We start from the raw sequence: 18,343 nt of genomic DNA on the forward strand, positions 1-18,343 counted from the left end.
TCAAGGGGATGTTTGTTTTGCAGGATGGCTCAAGGAGCTGCACCAGATCTGGTGGCTGGAAAAGGAAGCCTGTGGAACTGGGCCCCGAAAGAAAACACACGTTGGTGGAGAAGATAACATTCCACAAAGAATGGCCAAGTAAGGGTAGAAACCTTAGGGACACCTTGCAGGGATCAATATCCACCAGCAGCTGGACTCCTCTCACTTCGCTCAAGACCTGCATGCAAAGAGGCCTCAAGTGGCTCCTGTGGCTCTGCCTGGTGTCAAGGGAGAAAGAGAAATGATATTTATTTCCCATATCACAGTCATCTACCTCCAGAGGAGACGGATTCCACACAGAACTGGACTGTATTTTAAAAGACCCAATTTCACCTGGTTTTGGAGAGCAGAACAATGCTCAGGCAGTGAAACTGGATAGCAACTCCCTGCTCCTCCTTCAGTGATCACCACTCAGTCCTGTGCTTCATTTTCCCATTAGGTTATCCCCAAGGAGCACACAAGGATAATTCCCTCAACACACATTTTTTGAAAACACATGTTTTTGGCCCCTGTTTCCTGAAGTTATTCTGGATTTTTTCCTGAAGCATCAGAGCAAGCTGCAAGTGGGGCTGGACTGGGTGGTATCAAGAATCACAAGAGGGTTTCCCCGGGTCATTGTGGAATGTGCTAGAGCAGCTTCTCTTCTCCCTCTGCATGAATGAGGATCAGGTGCACAGGTTTCTGCTGGACATATCACTAAACCTAATGCTACCTTGATTTGTTAAGCATTTTTTTTGGAGTTCATAGTGTAGTTTCTCAGTTAGCTTACCTTTCTACTGGAATGGGGGCTCCCGCAGTAGAGGGAGAGGCTCTGAATCCCAAGCATCACCTCCTGGATTGGCAAAGCCTTGGGCCACCTGGAATCCCACTTCCTATGTACAGATGGGAAACGCACCTTTAAATGCAAATTTGAGGAGTGGGGGGAAATTTTGGTCAACTCTTTTGCCAGGTGCATCTCCCATGTAAGGATCAAACAGCTGGGATGAAGAAATTCAACATTTTCACTGAAAAGAAAGAAAACACTATTTAAACACAAAATATTCTTTTATTTGTCACTGAAGGCTACACATGGTCATTTCTGTCTGTTTGCTTTTCTTTTTCTAGAAGGTATCTACATCTGCACTTATTTACAGCCTGTTTGTATTTACACAGTCAAGAATACAGTATTAGAAACACAAAGTATCGAGAAAAAAAATTTCTCAAAAAATTAGTTCCAGACTTCAGGAAAATTATTACACAGGGTAATGACAAGAGTCTTCAGTGCTGGGCTTACAGATGCAGCTTTGATACAAAGTCCTCTTCTCGGCCGGAGCTGCATTAGAAGTCCTCTCACAAAATAAACATTTTACTTTTTAATAGAAAAGTGTGATTCTTTGATTGGTTATTTCAACAATATCTATGAACTGTCCAAACACTTTATTTTTTGTTTTTGAAAATTTTATTTTTCACTTGAACAGTTTCCATCTCTAAGGAAAAAAATTATATATATATGTGTATATATATATATACTTTTTTTTTTTAGTTAATTTTCATTTGTTGTTTTCTATGCTCCCCAGAAAGCATTGACCTCTGGAATGGGAGTTAACAGCTGAGCTATGTAACACTTGGTCAGGAACACAAAGTTTTATGGTAATTAAAGGAGAGCACGAAAGAAACACAAAAGGTTTCCCTAGGGTGGGCTGAGTTGTTTTTGATCGGGGTGCTAGAGGATGGAAAATTGCCACAGGAAATGGCCCCCAGGACATGCAATGGCCCTTCATCCAGGAGCGAGAAGGGGGGTCCTGGACAGGGCCCTCCATGCCCCTGAGGTGTCTGTTTGAAGTTTGCTCTACAGTCGCGAGTAATTTTACTTAAATATATTCAAGTGATGGAAAAAAAGCAAACCAAAACAAACAAAAATTTAAAAAAGCAAACACAAGAAGGCTTTGGGTTATTATTTTATTTTTACAAAACTCATGAAAATTCTTTGGTGTAACGGGGACTATTTAGTGATCATAATAAAATGAGTGTTTATAATAAAAAGAGGTACTGAAAAACTAGCTAGTCCTGTGGAGGACTGTAACAACAGGAGCAAAAATGCCCCAGGCCATGCTCACCATGGGATGGACAATGCTGCTGGCCACATGACAGCCAGATTTTATCCCATCAAATGCATCCCTGGCATGGAGGCACAGTGTTCATGTTCACCAGGTTTGGCAGTGCCACCAAGGCGAGGAGATAAAGTGAGTAAGATTTAACAAGCAAAGCGATCTCCCTAGCTTCATTATTAATGTTATAGGCTGTCATTTCTCCTTCCCTTTTAAAAAGCAGCCACAGGACTAACCATGATCCCTGGCCCTGGTTTCAATTATGCCGAGATTGAATCAAAACAGACTGCTGTGCCGTAAATACGAGGGGGGCCCTCTCTGTAAATCGTAAAATTGAATTCTAAAATTTCATGTTAAGAGCCTTGTCTTTGCATAATGGATTGCGTTGCCATCCATCACGGTGACACTTACAAGTCACAGCTGAAAAAGTACTTTATTAGATTTTTTTTTTTTTTTTGGAACAATTTTGATTTATTCTGGTTACACTGTCTGTATAATAGACTGAGTAGAATTTCATGCCGGTCCCTATGCTCAATAAGGTAACTACAGATATATTACAGAAATCCCTCACTGTTCCTAAGTTACAGCCAAATGGTGTCTCAGTGATTGCTCCCAGTCATCTGTGTCTTCTAAACCTGAATCTAGCACCAAGCTCTTAATGACCTTCATCTCATCAGCTCTCGCCTGGTGTTGTTTAGCATTGTTGGCCCATTTTCACTGTGGCTCTGATCAATAGCTGTGATGACAAAGATATGATGAGCTGCGTGACTCCCTCTGGTCACCGCTGCTTAATGATTTTTCCAAGTGCCAATCTCCAGTTGAAAGGGAAAAAATAACATAAAGATCTCAAAGGAAACAAATGTGGCATTTCTTGTGATGCCTAATTAGTCTTGCTCCTCTCCCCCTGGGCTGGGTTCACAGGATATTTTTCAGCTGCAGAGTCTCCTCATGGCACCGCTTATGTTTGGATGCCACACCAAGTAGGTCCCATCACTATTGTCCCTTCAAGTGGAGCATGTTTCAGTACCACCTCCAGCTACTGAAGACTTGAGCTGTTGCTCCTGACTGCTCTCACTGAGAGATGCAGCCTCTGCTCCAAAGCACTGGATTTTCTCCTCTGAGCTATGAATTTTGGTCAGGATCCTTCTCACCACTCTTTGGACTAGAGACAAGACCAGAGTTGAAAGTAAGTGAAGCTACACCTCTGTATTTTGATGGGGAACTCTTTTTGGTGAGAGCTGAGTCCTCTTTCTGGGAGTCAAGAAAGAAAATGACTTCTCAAAATCAAACCTTAATGCACGTGAGACTTAAAGCACAGTGAAAATTTCCCCAGGAGATGGTCTGCCATGTCTTTCAACAGGCCTTTGAAACAGCATCTAGACCAACTGTCGACATGCTGGAGGCAAGGGATGCCACCCAGAGAGACCTTGACAAGCCTGAGTGGTGGGCCAGTGTGAGCTAGATGAAGTTCAGCTGGGGCAATCCCAAGCACAAATACAGGCTGGGCAGATAATGGATCGAGTGCATACCTAGGGAGAAAAATCTGGGGGTGTTGTTGGATGAGAAGCTCAACATGACCCATCCATGAGCACTCACAGCTCAGACAGGCAAACATGTCCTGGGCTGGATCACCAGCAGGGCTAGGGAGGAGATTCTGCCCCCTTGCACTGCCCTAACCAGATCCCATCTGGAGTGCTGCATCCAGCTCTGGGGCCCCAACACAAGAACGATGTTGAGCTGTTGGAGCAGGTGCAGAAGAGGCCACTAAGATACTCAGAGGGCAGGAGCACCTCTGCTATAGAGACAGGTTGAGAGTGTTGGGGTTGCTCAGCCTGGAGAAGGCTCTGGGAAGCCACTACAGACCATTCCAAGTGCCTAAGGGGCTCCAAGAGAGCTGAAGAGGGACTTTGACAAGGGCATGGAGTGACAGGACAATAGGGTATGGCTTCAAACAGAAAGAGTAGATTAGATATTGGGAAGAAATTTTTTCCTGTGAGGGTGGTGAGGCACTGGCACAGGTTGCACAGAGAAACTGTGCATATTCCATCACTGGAAGTGTTCAAGTGTTCAAACCCCAGCTTGGTCTAGTGAAAGGTGTTCCTGCCCATGACAGGGGGTTGGAACTGGATGATCTTTAAGGTTCTTTCCAGCCCAAACCAGTTTCTGATCCTATGATAGGGGTTAGTGCTGTGGATTTGCACCAAGGGCCTTCCATTCTTATGGAAGCAATAAATTACTTCACGTCTGCACACATGCAAAGCAAGAAGTGTCAGGCAGCCAGTATGGTCCCATGGGGAGGCAAAAGGGACAACAAAATGGCTGGGAAGGAGCTATGGGGTCATCAGTAAAGAGGAAATGCACTTGAGATCCTGTAGAAAAACATTTTTTCACTAATGAATGGGTAAATTTAGTACTTCAGGACTGAAAACATTGTTTTGCCATCTAGGTGAGGTGGAAAGCTTTCACAGAGGCTGAGGATTCAGGCATGTAGTAGCTGTCCTTGGACGGCTTGTCCCCAGTATTAGACAGCTATCCCTTTTAAATTTTTGCTTTGATAGAAAGGAACAACATATACATATATATATACTTTTACATATATATTTTTTCCCCTTTTTGACAAAATATCCATAGTTTCCATACTGGGTGCAGGCCCAGGAGAAGACTGTCATGGACCTGGCAGGCAGACAGGCACAGTCACATCCCAGTTCTGCTTGAGGATGCAGAAAAATGCAGCACGAGGGTCTTGCCTTGGCCATGGCACAGAGCTCTGGGCTCCTGGCTCTGGGCATGCTGGACAAGCATGGAGGGACTGGGAGACTCTTGAAAAACTGGTGAACTCCTCAAAGTCATTAGCTCATGTAATAACCTGAAGAGTCTGTGTAAGGCTCTGGAGGTGCCATCTCAGGCTGGCAGGGTTCCAGTAGGAATATTTTACACTCTAATCCCTTTTCTTGACTCCGTGGAAAAATGGCCCATTTATTCTTGCACTGCACCTCTTAGCATTGTACACATGGACACAGATGGATACAGAAGCACCACTTTTCTTCGGAGCTGCTTGGAATGGGGCAGTGTAAATGGGAGGCACAATGAGCTCTCTCTGCTCTGTGGGTCTTTTACCAGGGGTTCATACCTTTTGACCCTGCCTCCTGCAGGTCTCTCTTAATTCCATTCGTGCTGTTTGAGACATTCACAGCCATCACAAGTTTGAGGTTTTAAGAGGGATTTGTCCCTGGTGTGACTTGGAGAGGGGGAAGCAGGGAGCTGGACAGCACTGGCAAGAAGGTGCTGCTTCTTTTAAGTAGGTGGCTCCTGCTGGTTTGGCTAACATTGCCCCTGATCCCCACCTGTGCATCCTCAGGGCAACCCAGGCTTCATACCAGCCATACATGTGGCAATGTCTTGGCCTTTTAACCATCCTTGGCAGGCAGCTGCCAAAGCAACTGCTCCCTTGCCAAAGCCTGGAGCAGGTCTGGCCAACATCTCTTCTCTATCCTCTGCCAGAACTGGATACCCTTTCCAGCTGCCTGTGGTTCACTCCTGCCAAAGTAATAAAAGCTGTGTGCTGCAAGGGGTGGTTCTGAGTACAGCACTGGGACACATCACCAGCATCATCACCCTTGCTGCAAGCAGGAGAGACGACCAGAAAATCAAACCCATACCATTGGTCATGGCCACGCAGCCAAAGGTATTAGGGATTTGGAACTGGAGGAGGAACAGTCTGTTAGGGGAATTTCCATCCCATCACCTTCCTCCTGGCAAGCACCTGGGAACAGACAGGCAAGGCAGACGGAGCTGGCAGGCAGCATCTACAGAAAAACCATGAGAGCACCGGGGCTGCCAATGTTTCTCTGCTCAAGGACTGCATGGCCAACACACGCCCCTGCTGTATCTGGGGGGGAGATCCTGCAGAGGGGTGTTAGTCAGTGCTGGAGGATGGCAGTGGTTGGTGGCATGACTGCAGCAGAGCTGCCTTTGAGTACGCAGGTGCATTGTAGGACTCCGAGTAAGAAAACAGCCTTGGCATGGTCTTGCACGTCTTGGGTTATCTCTCTGCAGAACTGGGAAAAGCCAAAGTGGATGGAATCAAACAAACAAAAAAAAAAATCAGACTGAGCTGTTCCCAGAGAGACACAAGAGAGCTCTTAGAGTCAGGACACTGCAGGTATCAGTGTGACAGAGACACCTATCCAGGACCAGGGCTGGCCACCTCCAGCCAGAGCTCCATTGAGAGGTGGGGTAACACTTCTGTCTGCAGGAACAGCACAGGACTGTTTCAGGCAGGAAAGAGGATGCTGAGCTCATCTCCTTGCTCCCTTGAATTTCAAGGACTCTTGCAAATACCAGAGCACAGAGGTTATGTGAATAAAAATTACATTAGCATGCCGAGCAACTTTGTCAGCAATTTCTTATTAAAGCACTTGGTCCTCTCTGTAGTGGGCATTTCCATTCAACCTCCCCCTCATCACTGCTAACAGTCAAGTGGGCTCTCCATTAAATTTGAGCTCGTGTAAGAAACAGTGAGAGGGTTGATTTCAATATCCTCCTTCTTGTCCCACCACGCACAAGCTGTTGCTACTTATTAAACATTTTAAAATCCCTGCTGCCAAAGTCCCCAGGAGACATTTATCTGCCATAGTCATAAACGACTTGCCAGCATGCTACTCCAAACTGCATTTCCCAGCCAATAAATACAAGCTCCAGAATCAGGAAAAGCAGGGTTTGGCTCTAATTTTCAGTGGTATGTCACTGGGATACTATAACTACTTTTAAATTCAAATCAGCTTCCTAAAAATTAACTGGTTTTATCAGATACAGCACAGTGGACTGTTAAACACGTAGCCTCATGTACTGAAACACTATACATTTAATGAAGTTATGCCATTAGCAAATGTACAACATGGGTGCATTAAATCCACCTATAGAACAGCTCTATGTATGAGAGAGGATTTATTTTAGCTTTTCTCAATAGAGCAGGAGTCCCTTTTCTTGGCTTTTGCTAGGTTATTTAACTAAAACCAGGATTTGTGCACACACAAAAAAACCCCAAAAGTATCTACTCTCATAATTAAAAAAAGACCAATTTTTTTTCTTTTTATTCCAGTTCAGGAAGGAAGAGAATCATCTTGCAAGGTAATATAATCAGCTTCTTTGCCTCTATAATCTACTTTTGCTCAGCAGGAGCCCCCAAAGAAACACTTTATGTCCCAAGGGAAACGTGAAAACTACTTGTAAGGTCCCTTTTGAGCACATGATTTGGACGGTCACTTTCAGAGTATCAGAATCAGCGTTGTCTTCCATCTCCTTTCTTTCTGGGAGGAGCTCTCTGGCACGCCATGGGCTCCCCCTGTTCCAGGTGGAAGGCTACGCCCCTGCTCCAAATCAGAAAGGGTTAGGATGACACAAGTTAGCACAGACACCCATTTCGCACTTACACCTAAGGACGTACGTTGACGACTCCCCACTTCAAATTCCTCACAAAGAGAGGGGAAAAGAAACAAAAACCCCCAAAACAAACAAACAAAAAAGAGGACAAGAGACAGTAAATTTCACTGTGATCACGCAACGGCAAAATATACCTTCTGTTCATTGCAAAAAATGCATGAAGGCCAAATTAAAGCGGGAAAAAAGTATGTTGCATGAGTTACAGTGCAACTGTATTATTCCTTCTCTTTCTATTTTCCTCCCCTCCAACTTGTTCAGTTTAGAAAAAGGATTGAGTACAACACAGTCAGGTAAGTGGCCACAAAAGAGTAGCTGTCTTTGGCAAGAAGTCACCGCATTGACCCTCTCTGTCACCTTCTGCCCATTTCGCTCTGTCTCATGAAGTGGATGTTGTTGGCGCTGTCTGAGAGTTCGGGGTACTGCTCCACTGAGATCACAAAATAGCCATCGTAGCCCTGTACCCGGCCCGTGTTTAGCACTTGTTGCTTCTCCCCTTCTGTCCATGAGCGAATACCCTCCTCCCCATCCCGCAGTCTCTGCTGTTCCCGGGACCAAGCTTGGTTGACGGCGCGCTGTCGGGCCAGCTCCAGGACGCGTGCCTTCTCCTCGTCCAAGGTGGTCCCGTAGCGCGTGTTTAGACACAGTGCACCGTACTGGAGCTGGATGTCCGTGTAGCGTCTAGTCCTCCCACTCAGCACTGTGTTGATCTGGGACACTGTCACATTCACGCCGTTCTCCAGGGTCCTCCGCCCGCCACTGAGGCCCAAGATGGATAGGTCGCCCTCTGATGGCCCCTGCTTAATGAAATAGTGTGTGTCCACCCCGTCGATGGTGAAGTGTAAGTTCTCCAGGTAGTGGGCGTTGTTCAGGATGGCTGCAATCCTCCGCCCATCCTCGTTGGCCACGCTGATGATGTCAGTGGCCACGCGCCCATCCTTCATGGCGAACTTGACGCCCTTGCCAAAGATGGAGCCTCCAGAAGCAAAGTTCTTGTTCTTCTTGATGTGCCGGCACCCAGCGATGCTGGAGCTGTAGATTTGTTCGAAGCGCTCCAGGGTGACAAAGGCCTTCAGCTGCTTCTGCACTTCACACTGGACCCCCAAAATGGACTGAGCAGGGTGAGAAAGAAGAGAACAATATATCAGAAAGAGAAACCTGATGACCCGAAAGCACTATTAGGATGCTGGAGAGCTGAAGAACATACTGGAAACATGTAATGAGGAGTTTCATTATTTTTTCCCCCTTTACCACATATTTTCAAAATTTTAATTCCTTATCATGGAAGAGACATGTTGTCCCCTCCTAATGCTCATTGTTTCTGTAAACTGAACTATATTTAATTTCATAGATTGAAGGATGTAGAGGTAGAAATATTTTTTTTTGCCTCAGTGGTATGGGGGTTGAGTTTAGACACATAATTAGGTTGTGTTTCAGTGCTCTTCTGCATGTAGGAAACAATTTGTCTTGTGGCCATGATGCTTTACCAAATGCTTTCAGATTTTCTGTGAAGTGTGGAAGTATTTGTAAAAGTTTCTTCTATTTTATAACTCCACGTTGCAACTCCTTGTGCTGCCTTCAAAGGCCCTGCATGATCTGTATGATCCTCAGAGTGGCCATAACCTCTCTGTATTCCATTTCAGCCTGGCCAAAGCAGGTTGTTCAAAACTCAAGGAAAGCATTAAATCCAAAACTTATTTCCTGGAAACTCTCTACAATTTGCCAGGCTCCCAGAGTTAAGGCCAACCACACCTGATGCTCAAGTTTTAGCTTACATTGAAGCAAAACTGAGAGACGACAGCCCAGAAAATTTTCAGTCCGGTGCAATACAAAGTCACTTTTGCTGTTAGGGTATAATGGAGCAAGCACACAGCCAGTCAGCAGCTCATCATTACTGTAAAATGTTCTGGAAATGCTCCCATCAGTTCATGGCAGCGCTGGCTTCTTACAGACTCCTGTTCACAAACAATTATTTGAAATTTGAAAAATTTCACAAAAGCAGAGGATTCTATGACAAAACTCCCCTGGCACTGACAATGGCCCAGTTCAATAATGTAATGACACCAAGGATTAAAAAATAGGCTACAAAGTTTATTCCATTCCAATTATTTTGAGGAAATGAAACACTCACAAAGGATATTGCCTTAAACTGTCCATGAACTAGAGATTCACATTCTGGGTGCAAGAAGACAATTCAGATGATGCAGGCATTTCAGTGTGGACCTCTCACACAAGACTTGTAACATGACAAAGGAAGTGAAATAAACCCTTGTTTCCATGGTGGCCATTTCCAGGGAAAAGTCATAAAGTATTAAAAAAAAAAAAGAAAAAAAAAAGGATTGAGCATTGCAACTTACTCAGAAGCTATGGGCAGTTTTGACTGTTAAAAGGGCAAACTATAAGGGAATAGAGGAATACAATTTCAAAAGCCCATTTTAGGTTGTAGAACATTAAAATTCCCAGAATTTACTTTTGTTCAAAGTGCTGAGCAGGCTGATGTACCTTCTCCTTTTCCCTTTTTGATTGACATCATAGCAGGTGGAGCAGGAACCAGTTTCCTATGTAAAAGGAGTTCTTTCTGGTTTTCTCTATCCCGCCTGTGGGGCATCTCACACATCCCCTAGAGTGCAATATAATTAACAGACTGATAGGGAGCCGAGCCCAGCTTCTCTGCCAATTGCACAAGTGCTCTAATTATGCAAAAAATGGACATAATTAATGTAGATGTCAGTGATGATGGACATGGAACAATTAGGCTTCTAGGCTCCATGAAACACTGTTCTAAACAAGTGCACACTGCACAGCCTTGGTAATTAGCTACTTCCTCTTCAAAGAAGTTTAAATGGAGAGTTCTTCTCAGGTGTATCTCATAGGGGTTGACTCTAGGTGATCCCTTAACCACTTCGTAGTTCCAACTTGCCTCAGTAACATTTACCAGTGATGGGAAAATGCATCTCTCAGCACTCATACCAAATCACTGCTCACTCAAGGATGTAAATCAGGTCTTCTGTGCTACACTGCTATGTCCTGTGATCACTTATGTATCACCATCTATATATACATCACCTTGTTTACCAGCAGGTGAGTGATAAAGACTCCCTGGAATTAATTACACCATCTACTGATTATCACCTTGGGGAAGGAAGCTCGGGGAGGTCAGGCAGTACTGGGCATGGATGAATAATTTCTATCAGAAATTGCCCCTGTTCCCCTTCAATTTTGTCTTCATAACCTTATTCTTGATGAGCTGCAGGAACTCTAGTATGTTTTTAATTATGAGCAAATATTAGGTAAAGGTCCGCTATGGATGCCTCCAAATTAGGTTGCCCCAACAAACCAGTGGATCTGGACACCACCGTAATATCAAAATTCAGAGGCAGAGACCTACCTTCAGGTGTCCTAATCAAGAACAAGAGCACAATCAAAAAAGATTTTTCTATTGAGGACTGGTTACTTCTGGGCTCTCCCCACCTTTTTTCACATAAGGAAGTAGGAAATGAGATGTGCAAAGCTGTAACACTGAACATTCATCAACACTCAGAATCACAGACTGGTTTGGGCTGGAAGGAACCTTAAAGATCATCTAGTTCCAAACCTTCTGCTACAGGCAGGGAGACCTACCACTAGACCAGGTTGCTCAAACTTAACTATTAGCTATCAACTATTTAAAAACTAAATGCATCTCTGTTACCTTGAAAACAAGCCCAGGATGACTGTGAAATGACATTGTGAGTGCATTTCGTTGATAAAAGAGTATATTTGGGAACAGCATTCTGTTCTAAGGAAAAGCAAACACATCCAACAGAAAAAAACCTCCAACCAACAAATTCAAGCAAACCAGAGCACAGCCAGCATGTATGCTGTGCTGTGAATATAAAGAGGGTGGAGGCAAACAGATTACATGTATTTCAAAGAGGCAGTGTATCTCTGACTTTGAAATTACCATTTCTGTTCAATCTTAGAACTCATTTCAATGAACTAGCAAGGAGAAGAAACAGAAAATTTCCATCCAAAGTTGCAGTGGCATGTGCTATTCTCTAAAAATTGCTGCTGCTTTTAGTAACTGTAAACCAAGGCATCTATAAACCAGTTTTACAGAAGAAATAAGATAATTCATTGCTATTTTATTTCAATATTTGTTGCTCGATGTAAGTGACAAATATGCTGGGTTTGTTTTTCTTCACAGTCTTTTTTAATCAGATGTCCTTAGGTGACATTTCACTTTATCTAGTAACAACCCTTTGGAGAGAAGAGAACGACCTTCATCATTTGTTCTCTGCTGCACAAAGCTCAGGAGAGCAGCACATTACCAGGATCTCTGAATAGCCTCTTGCATTTTGCCAGCACCTCTTGAGGATTTGAAATACCATCGCCAGATCCTATCATCTGTTGTTTTTAAATACCGCCTTCCAGTGTGAGACTGAAAGCTTTAATTTCCCATAAAGGATCCAAGATGTGAAATACGTGAACATGTTTCCAAGTTGCTTTCTATCCTTGTGCCATTATGGACAGATAGGTGTTTCTCTTACCACCATATGGCTTACAATGCAAAAAGCTACTTTTTCCAAAAGGTTTGGAAGTTATGATTTCTCTGATATATGATGCATTTTTAACTCCTTCCTGTTTATCACAGAATCATAGAAAGTTTTGGTCTGTAAGGGACCTAAAAGATTATCTTCTTCTAATCCCTCCACCATGGCCCAGGATGTCCCCACTAGACCAAGCTGTCCAAAGCCCCATCCAACCTGGCCTTGGAACAATTTCAGGGATGGGGTAGCCACATCTTGTCTGGGCAACCTGTGCCACTGCCTCACTGATCCCTGGGTACAGAATTTCTTCCTAACATCTAATCTATACCTCTACTGTTTTAGTTTAAAACTGTCCCCCTTTGACCTATAAAGTATAAAAGGTTGCTCTCCCTCTTTTTTATAAGCCCCCTTTTTATTTACCCTGTAGCTTTCTGTTAACAAAGCCATTGTTCAGCCATCAGCCTCCTCCCTATATTCCATGTGGCCATCACCTGGAGATAAGTCTCTGTTTGGATGTGTCCACCAGCACGGCTGCACTGCAGGCTCTTGGTTGTCTGAGAGGTGACATGGCAGGAGGTGAGCCATGGGCCAGCAAGGCCAGTGCTCTGGAATGAGCCAAACAGGAGCACTAACTCAGGGGCTTAGAGGGCAGGTCTCTCCTCCACCCCACCACTGTACATGACTGTAGGGGGATAACGAGGCTGAGTTCATTAAGCAGATCTCAAGTGTGGAGAAGTAAGAGGATTTGCCTCTTCCTCTTGCTCATCACTTTACAGATTTCTCATATAATTTCATAAAGCCTCAAGAGCCTAATATCTTTGAAACTTCAACTCCTTTCCCTGCATTACATCCTTTGAAAACTGACCACTAAATTTGCAAAACATAATTGGGTGTGATGGACAGACGTGCAGACAGTGTGACAGTACAAACCCAGGACAAAGCACCTGCAATGTCAGGATGCCTTCCCTGAACGATGAACACTGGCCAGTCTCTCAAACAGATTGTCCTTGGAAGAAACACTGCCAGAAAGCACAGCCCTATTGCTCACTTCCTGGCTAAGCATCCCAGAGCAACTCTTGCCTCCAAAATGCTGCTCCAGAGGGGATGCCAAAAACTACTTCTCCAGCAAAACCTGTAACAGGCACTGCAGAAAACAGGACCCTTCCTGGATACAGTGCCCATGGGATGGAGAGAATGGTAGTTATAACAGCATGTAGATAATGATACAAGTGCTGACTCCAAAACACCCCTCCCTGGAAATAGAGTTGTTCTGGCTCCAAAAATTACCTGACAGCTCAACAAGACAAAATAGGAAGAAAAAAAAAAAAAAAAACAACAAAAAACCAGAAGAGAAATTGGATTCAGGTGCTGCAGTTCCACAATATGCCAGAGGTCACCCAGAGTCCCCCAGTGGCCAATAACACTGAACTTGTTCAACAAACAATTTAGTGACAGCCTCACAGTCGTGGGGAGGAGGGGGGGAAGCACTGCACAATAAAGTATTGGATTTTAAATGTCACTTCAGAGCTTTAGGGGTTTAGTGCAAGGCTTATGACATGCTGGTTGTTTTTGAGGTGGTGCATGCTCAAAGTCAGAATTATCTCTCCTGTCTTCCAGACCAGCAAGGCAAGTACCAAAAATGTTTTGGAAGGAGATGCTAGGGCCCTCTAGTTACGCACTCTGAATAGAGATGAAGCAGCCATTTTTGGGTGTTTGTTGCTTTGTTATTGTGCTCCTGTTAGGTGTACCTCTCTGATAAAAGAACAGACCCAATCTGCTGGGCCAACTTTGATCAGCAAAGCCAGTGGAGTAGCTCAAATACACTTTCATCTATCACAAGGAGATACGTGACCCAGAGAAACTAGGGATCAGAAGACATGGAGATGAGAAAGCTGTGGTACATCATTCAGTGATCAATACCTTGTCCAAGCTACTTGTAAATGACAAAAGATCTAGAGCTTACTACAATTGCTCTGCAAAACCATTTTACAGTTTGATCAGTCTTATTAACTGAAAATGTTTCCTGTCCTTCCATTTACCTTGGTTTAATTTTGTCATTTCCTATGTGAAATTTTCAAAAGTTTCTATTTTCTTCCTCATGCTTCATCAATAAATACAGAGACAACCAGTGGGAAGGAGGACTGGACTGTGTCTGGGAGTGTGTATTGATGCCTGGAAGAGTTGGGAGTGAACAGAACTTTATGGAAACATCAGTATTGGATGCATGGATAGGTGTAGGAAAAAATGGATCATTTGTTCAGGTATCATATGTGAATAAATTTGGTATATGCAAATATGTGCCTACAATATGTTGAGTGTGACAGAAAGCAAGGGAATCCTGCTGTACAGCATTTAAGAGCCACTTGCTATCACAGCACAATCCTGCAACTGTAGACTGACATAACAGTGTTCATGTTTTGTTGCTGTCATAACACATGGGAAGAATATGAAACAGTCTGCAGTGGTTAAATTCCACTTTCAACATTTGATTGCAAAGGGACTCATCTTGAAGCATGATAGCTGTATAAAGCCCACTTAATGAGCAGGTCCCTGCACAGCCCTCACTGCAGCTTCTGGCTTTAAAAACCTGTGAGGGACATTGAGATTTCCTTATTTTCTTATTGTTCATTCGGGCAGATTCACCTAAAATGGGTGGAGAAAAGGGAGGGTTCTCCTTGATTTTATTTCCAGCTCATCTGCCTGTAGGAACAAAGGTCATCATCACCGCAAGCTGTCACTCAAGTTACTTGGCTATTCAATAAGTCAAATTATGATATTATAATACATATTAAAGAGTTATATATATATTACACACTATAATATGCACAATGAACTAATCATAAAATAATAATATAATACTATCAACAATAATAATAATTTCTGTGGTGGTTCTGTGAGAGTTATTATCTATGTTGCATAACAATACAGAGATGGTCTGTGCAGTCTCTGAGTGAGCCTTTCCTGTTTGCCTACTCTTGTACAGCTTTGCCCAGGGTGACTGTGTCCCAGCAGAGAGGAGGAAAAATCCTGAGGCTCTCCCTCATTACAGAAATAACTTCTATTAGCATTTTATTGTTTAATCCAAGGAAATAAGAAACAAAAAGGGAGTCTCTGAGTTCCACACCACAACTGAGTTACTGCACTGGAATAGTTTTCAAGCATCAACCCAGTCATGGTAGTTTTTTTAGTTCCCCCTATATTATTGACATTTCATATAAATTTCTTGTTGAAGTTGAAGCTGGTACATTTTAACTTGTCTTCAGAATGGCTGTGAGGCTGAGTACCAATGATGGACTGACATATGACTACCATCAATCTACAGTAATTTGTTTGTATCTTTGAGTGATACCTTTGCGGTTCAGGAAATGTGACTTCCTGGTTTAAGATGTGTACCTCAAGAATCTGCTGCAGACATCAAGATTTCAGTGAAACCATAGGTAGTGAGGCTAGGAGGGCAGATGGAATCAGTTCCATTGCCTACTGTTATCTTTTTATCAGCAGAAATGTGGAAAGCATGCCCTGATCTCCCCAAGTATGTTGGTGCCTCACTGCTCTTGCAATGTTTGAACACATAGCACCAGAAAGTGGGAGTTCAGACTAAACAGATGAAAGCCACCCCAGAATACAATCAGGCTATGAAATGAAAGAGAATCCTGAGAGGTAAATTACTTTCAAGTTCATACATTGATAAGCAGTAGGGCTGGGATGTAACCTAGGGCTCTCAAATCCTGACTGTGTGTTCTAACTTTTAACAGTGCTGCCTCCATCTTTCATCTGAGTAAGTCACAACAGGAAGACAGGGAAATGATTGGGCTGCAAAAGCCTTTTTCTTGGCAATTTTATCACTGAATTTTGCACCAGCATCTACCAAAATGGCTTGGGAAACAAGCCTGTTTTTAAAACCAGGACACAGTTACATGGGATTAAACCTGGTCAGGTAAAATGAAAGTTTAAGATAATAAAAAAATTATTTCTGGAAAGACTCTCTGCAATCCAAAAGAGTTTCCTATGCAAGTAGCATGACTTCTTATTTAAGATATTTTAAACCAGAATGAATAGGTTTCTAGAACAAAACAACAACAACAACAAAAAACAAACAAAACCAAACAAACCCCCCCCCCCACTTTATAAACCAATTCTGTATCAAGATTAGCTTTTTTTTTAATTTCTAAAAATCCTGAGTGCAAAGGCCTTGAATTTAGCCTGCAATATGTAATAACAGGGCCTCTTGTGGGAGAAAGAAAGAGTAACACACCACTTCACTGAGCAACCACCAGAAAATATCACAGGAAAATGCACCATGGCAGTAGGGAGCTTAATATGTGATTATTTGGTCAGATTTCATACTGGAATGGGGTCTGACTCGCTCTTCATCTCACAACATGCTGGTAGAGCTTTTTCAACCAACATTGCAAATGGGTAGTTTGCTGATAAGGGCATGAGATACAGTATGGAGTTACATGGATCACCTTGCTGTTGTCCCATTCTTGGGTTTTCATCTGTGTGTGGATTAGCTCATAGGATGGCTCCATTGCATCCATGTCTGGCTTGGGGTAGCCGGGGATGACATTGTGCAGCTGGAACCCAAAGGTGAGCAGCCAGCTGTTGACATCTGGAAGGGAAGAGAAACATAAATAAGTTTATCTGATCTCTCAAGCAGGATTTCCCAGGAGAAGGCCCAGAGGAGGACCCCACGGTGGCTGGCACTGTAGCAGTCTGGACAAAATGATGAGCTTCTGCTTTGTGTGAAGAGCAGAAATCTTAATGGTCCTAGAATGTGCCAAAATCTGGAGTTTCCACCTCCAGCCAGAGCCAAATTCTGCAATTCCCAGCTCTGAAACAGAAATGTTGGCAGTGAGCAAATGGCCCAAATCAAAGCCAACTTCATGTCTTCCCTCCATCAGCAGAAATCAAGCACTGTTTGAAGGTGTGCAGAAGTACAGCAATAGCAACACACTTTGAAGCTGAGATGCTCCAGCCAACTGGGAAGTGTTATCCAGTCCTACAGTTAGCTCAGAACACCTCAGCCCCAGTACTTCTCTCCCTGAGGACTCTCAAAGGGCCTGCAGGCTGAAGACTAAATTTAGGGCTATGTGCCAGAATACCAGGATATCCAAGATGGACAACTCAGGCATTTAGCTGGTGCTTGCAGAAGAAGCTCTGGACACATCCACTGCTTTTTCCATGGATTTCCACCTCAGTCTAGAGTTTCCTGGCATCTTTCATAAGAAGCTGTAGTTTGAGTATTAAACCAGCGTAAAGTCACATCATCTTTTGCAGTGATATTTACAATTAGACTTCATACTACCTGCAAGGTACATTATAGTGAAAATAAGTGTACAGACATGAGAGATATTTTGCTTGGGTAGTTTTTACAGACTTAAAAAAGTCCACGGATGGTGAGAAAACTGGTGGCTACCAGTGATAAATTATTGTCTTATACAGAAGAGGGACTGCTGGCACTAAAGGGAATGTGATGGAAAACCAGCCATCTGGGACATCATTCCTGCATTTACTTGCCAGTAGATTACAAGGTCTTCCTTGATTTTTGATTGCACAGCTATTAGGAATAGCAGGTGAAAGTTAATCTGCTGGAGGAAAAAAATATGAGGTTGGGTAACTCCTAGACCTACTTGGGATTAGCATCACTTCCCCCCTTAACTTCAGAGCATTTGATGAGCACACCTTGTTTGCCTTCACTTAGCTCCAGAGGGCAAACTGCTACAGTCCCTGAGCAATATGGTGTCCATTTGGCACACAATAGCAATTGCAAGGTAAAAAAAGGTATGAAGGTGAAGTTTAACTAATATTAGCTCCCAGGAGTCTTAAGTGTCTGGATGTAACTGGAATTTTGTTGGTGATTGCTCTGCTTCAAGCTGGAACTGCAAAGGCTTGACTTTCATTTTGCCAAACTCAGTAAGTGTTGTTGAAACAATCTGAAGATAGAAAAAAAATTAAATAATCAAATATGCATCTTTGAATATTTTTTCTCTATTCCCATGAGCCTAAATGAATGTTTTGAAGAACTGGTTGGAAAAGAAATTATGGATGCAAGTGGCAAATAACGCCGTTCCAGATGACTGGAGAATCGGGAGCCAAACAAACACACTATCTGTTGCTTGTTTTCCTACAGGCCAAAATGTTGCGATTGGGCAGATGTCCAAAAAGCCCTTGCGACAATCCATGTGGAAGAGGGAGGATTTCTGTAATAAAAACACTTCTGTTCACTCAATGTACAGATTGTTTTTG

At 43.3% G+C, this 18,343-nt stretch overlaps 1 protein-coding gene across 45 annotated transcripts in view; it reads right to left on the reverse strand.

Moving 5' to 3' along the window:
- Positions 1-1,064: 1,064 nt before the first annotated feature.
- Positions 1,065-18,343, reverse strand: part of TENM4 (teneurin transmembrane protein 4) — a 1,535,912-nt gene continuing 1,518,633 nt past the window's right edge. For all 45 annotated transcript variants that reach the window (XM_072936977.1, XM_072936960.1, XM_072936968.1 and 42 more), the window contains 2 exons: positions 16,564-16,706; positions 1,065-8,677 (listed from right to left, as the gene is read on the reverse strand). In XM_072936977.1, coding sequence (XP_072793078.1) covers positions 7,919-8,677; positions 16,564-16,706 — 902 coding nt within the window. In that variant the 3' untranslated portion in view covers positions 1,065-7,918. The remainder of the gene's footprint in view (positions 8,678-16,563; positions 16,707-18,343) is intronic.

Source organism: Taeniopygia guttata, chromosome 1, assembly GCF_048771995.1.
Source record: "Taeniopygia guttata chromosome 1, bTaeGut7.mat, whole genome shotgun sequence".
Classification (NCBI taxonomy): Eukaryota; Metazoa; Chordata; class Aves; order Passeriformes; family Estrildidae; genus Taeniopygia; species Taeniopygia guttata.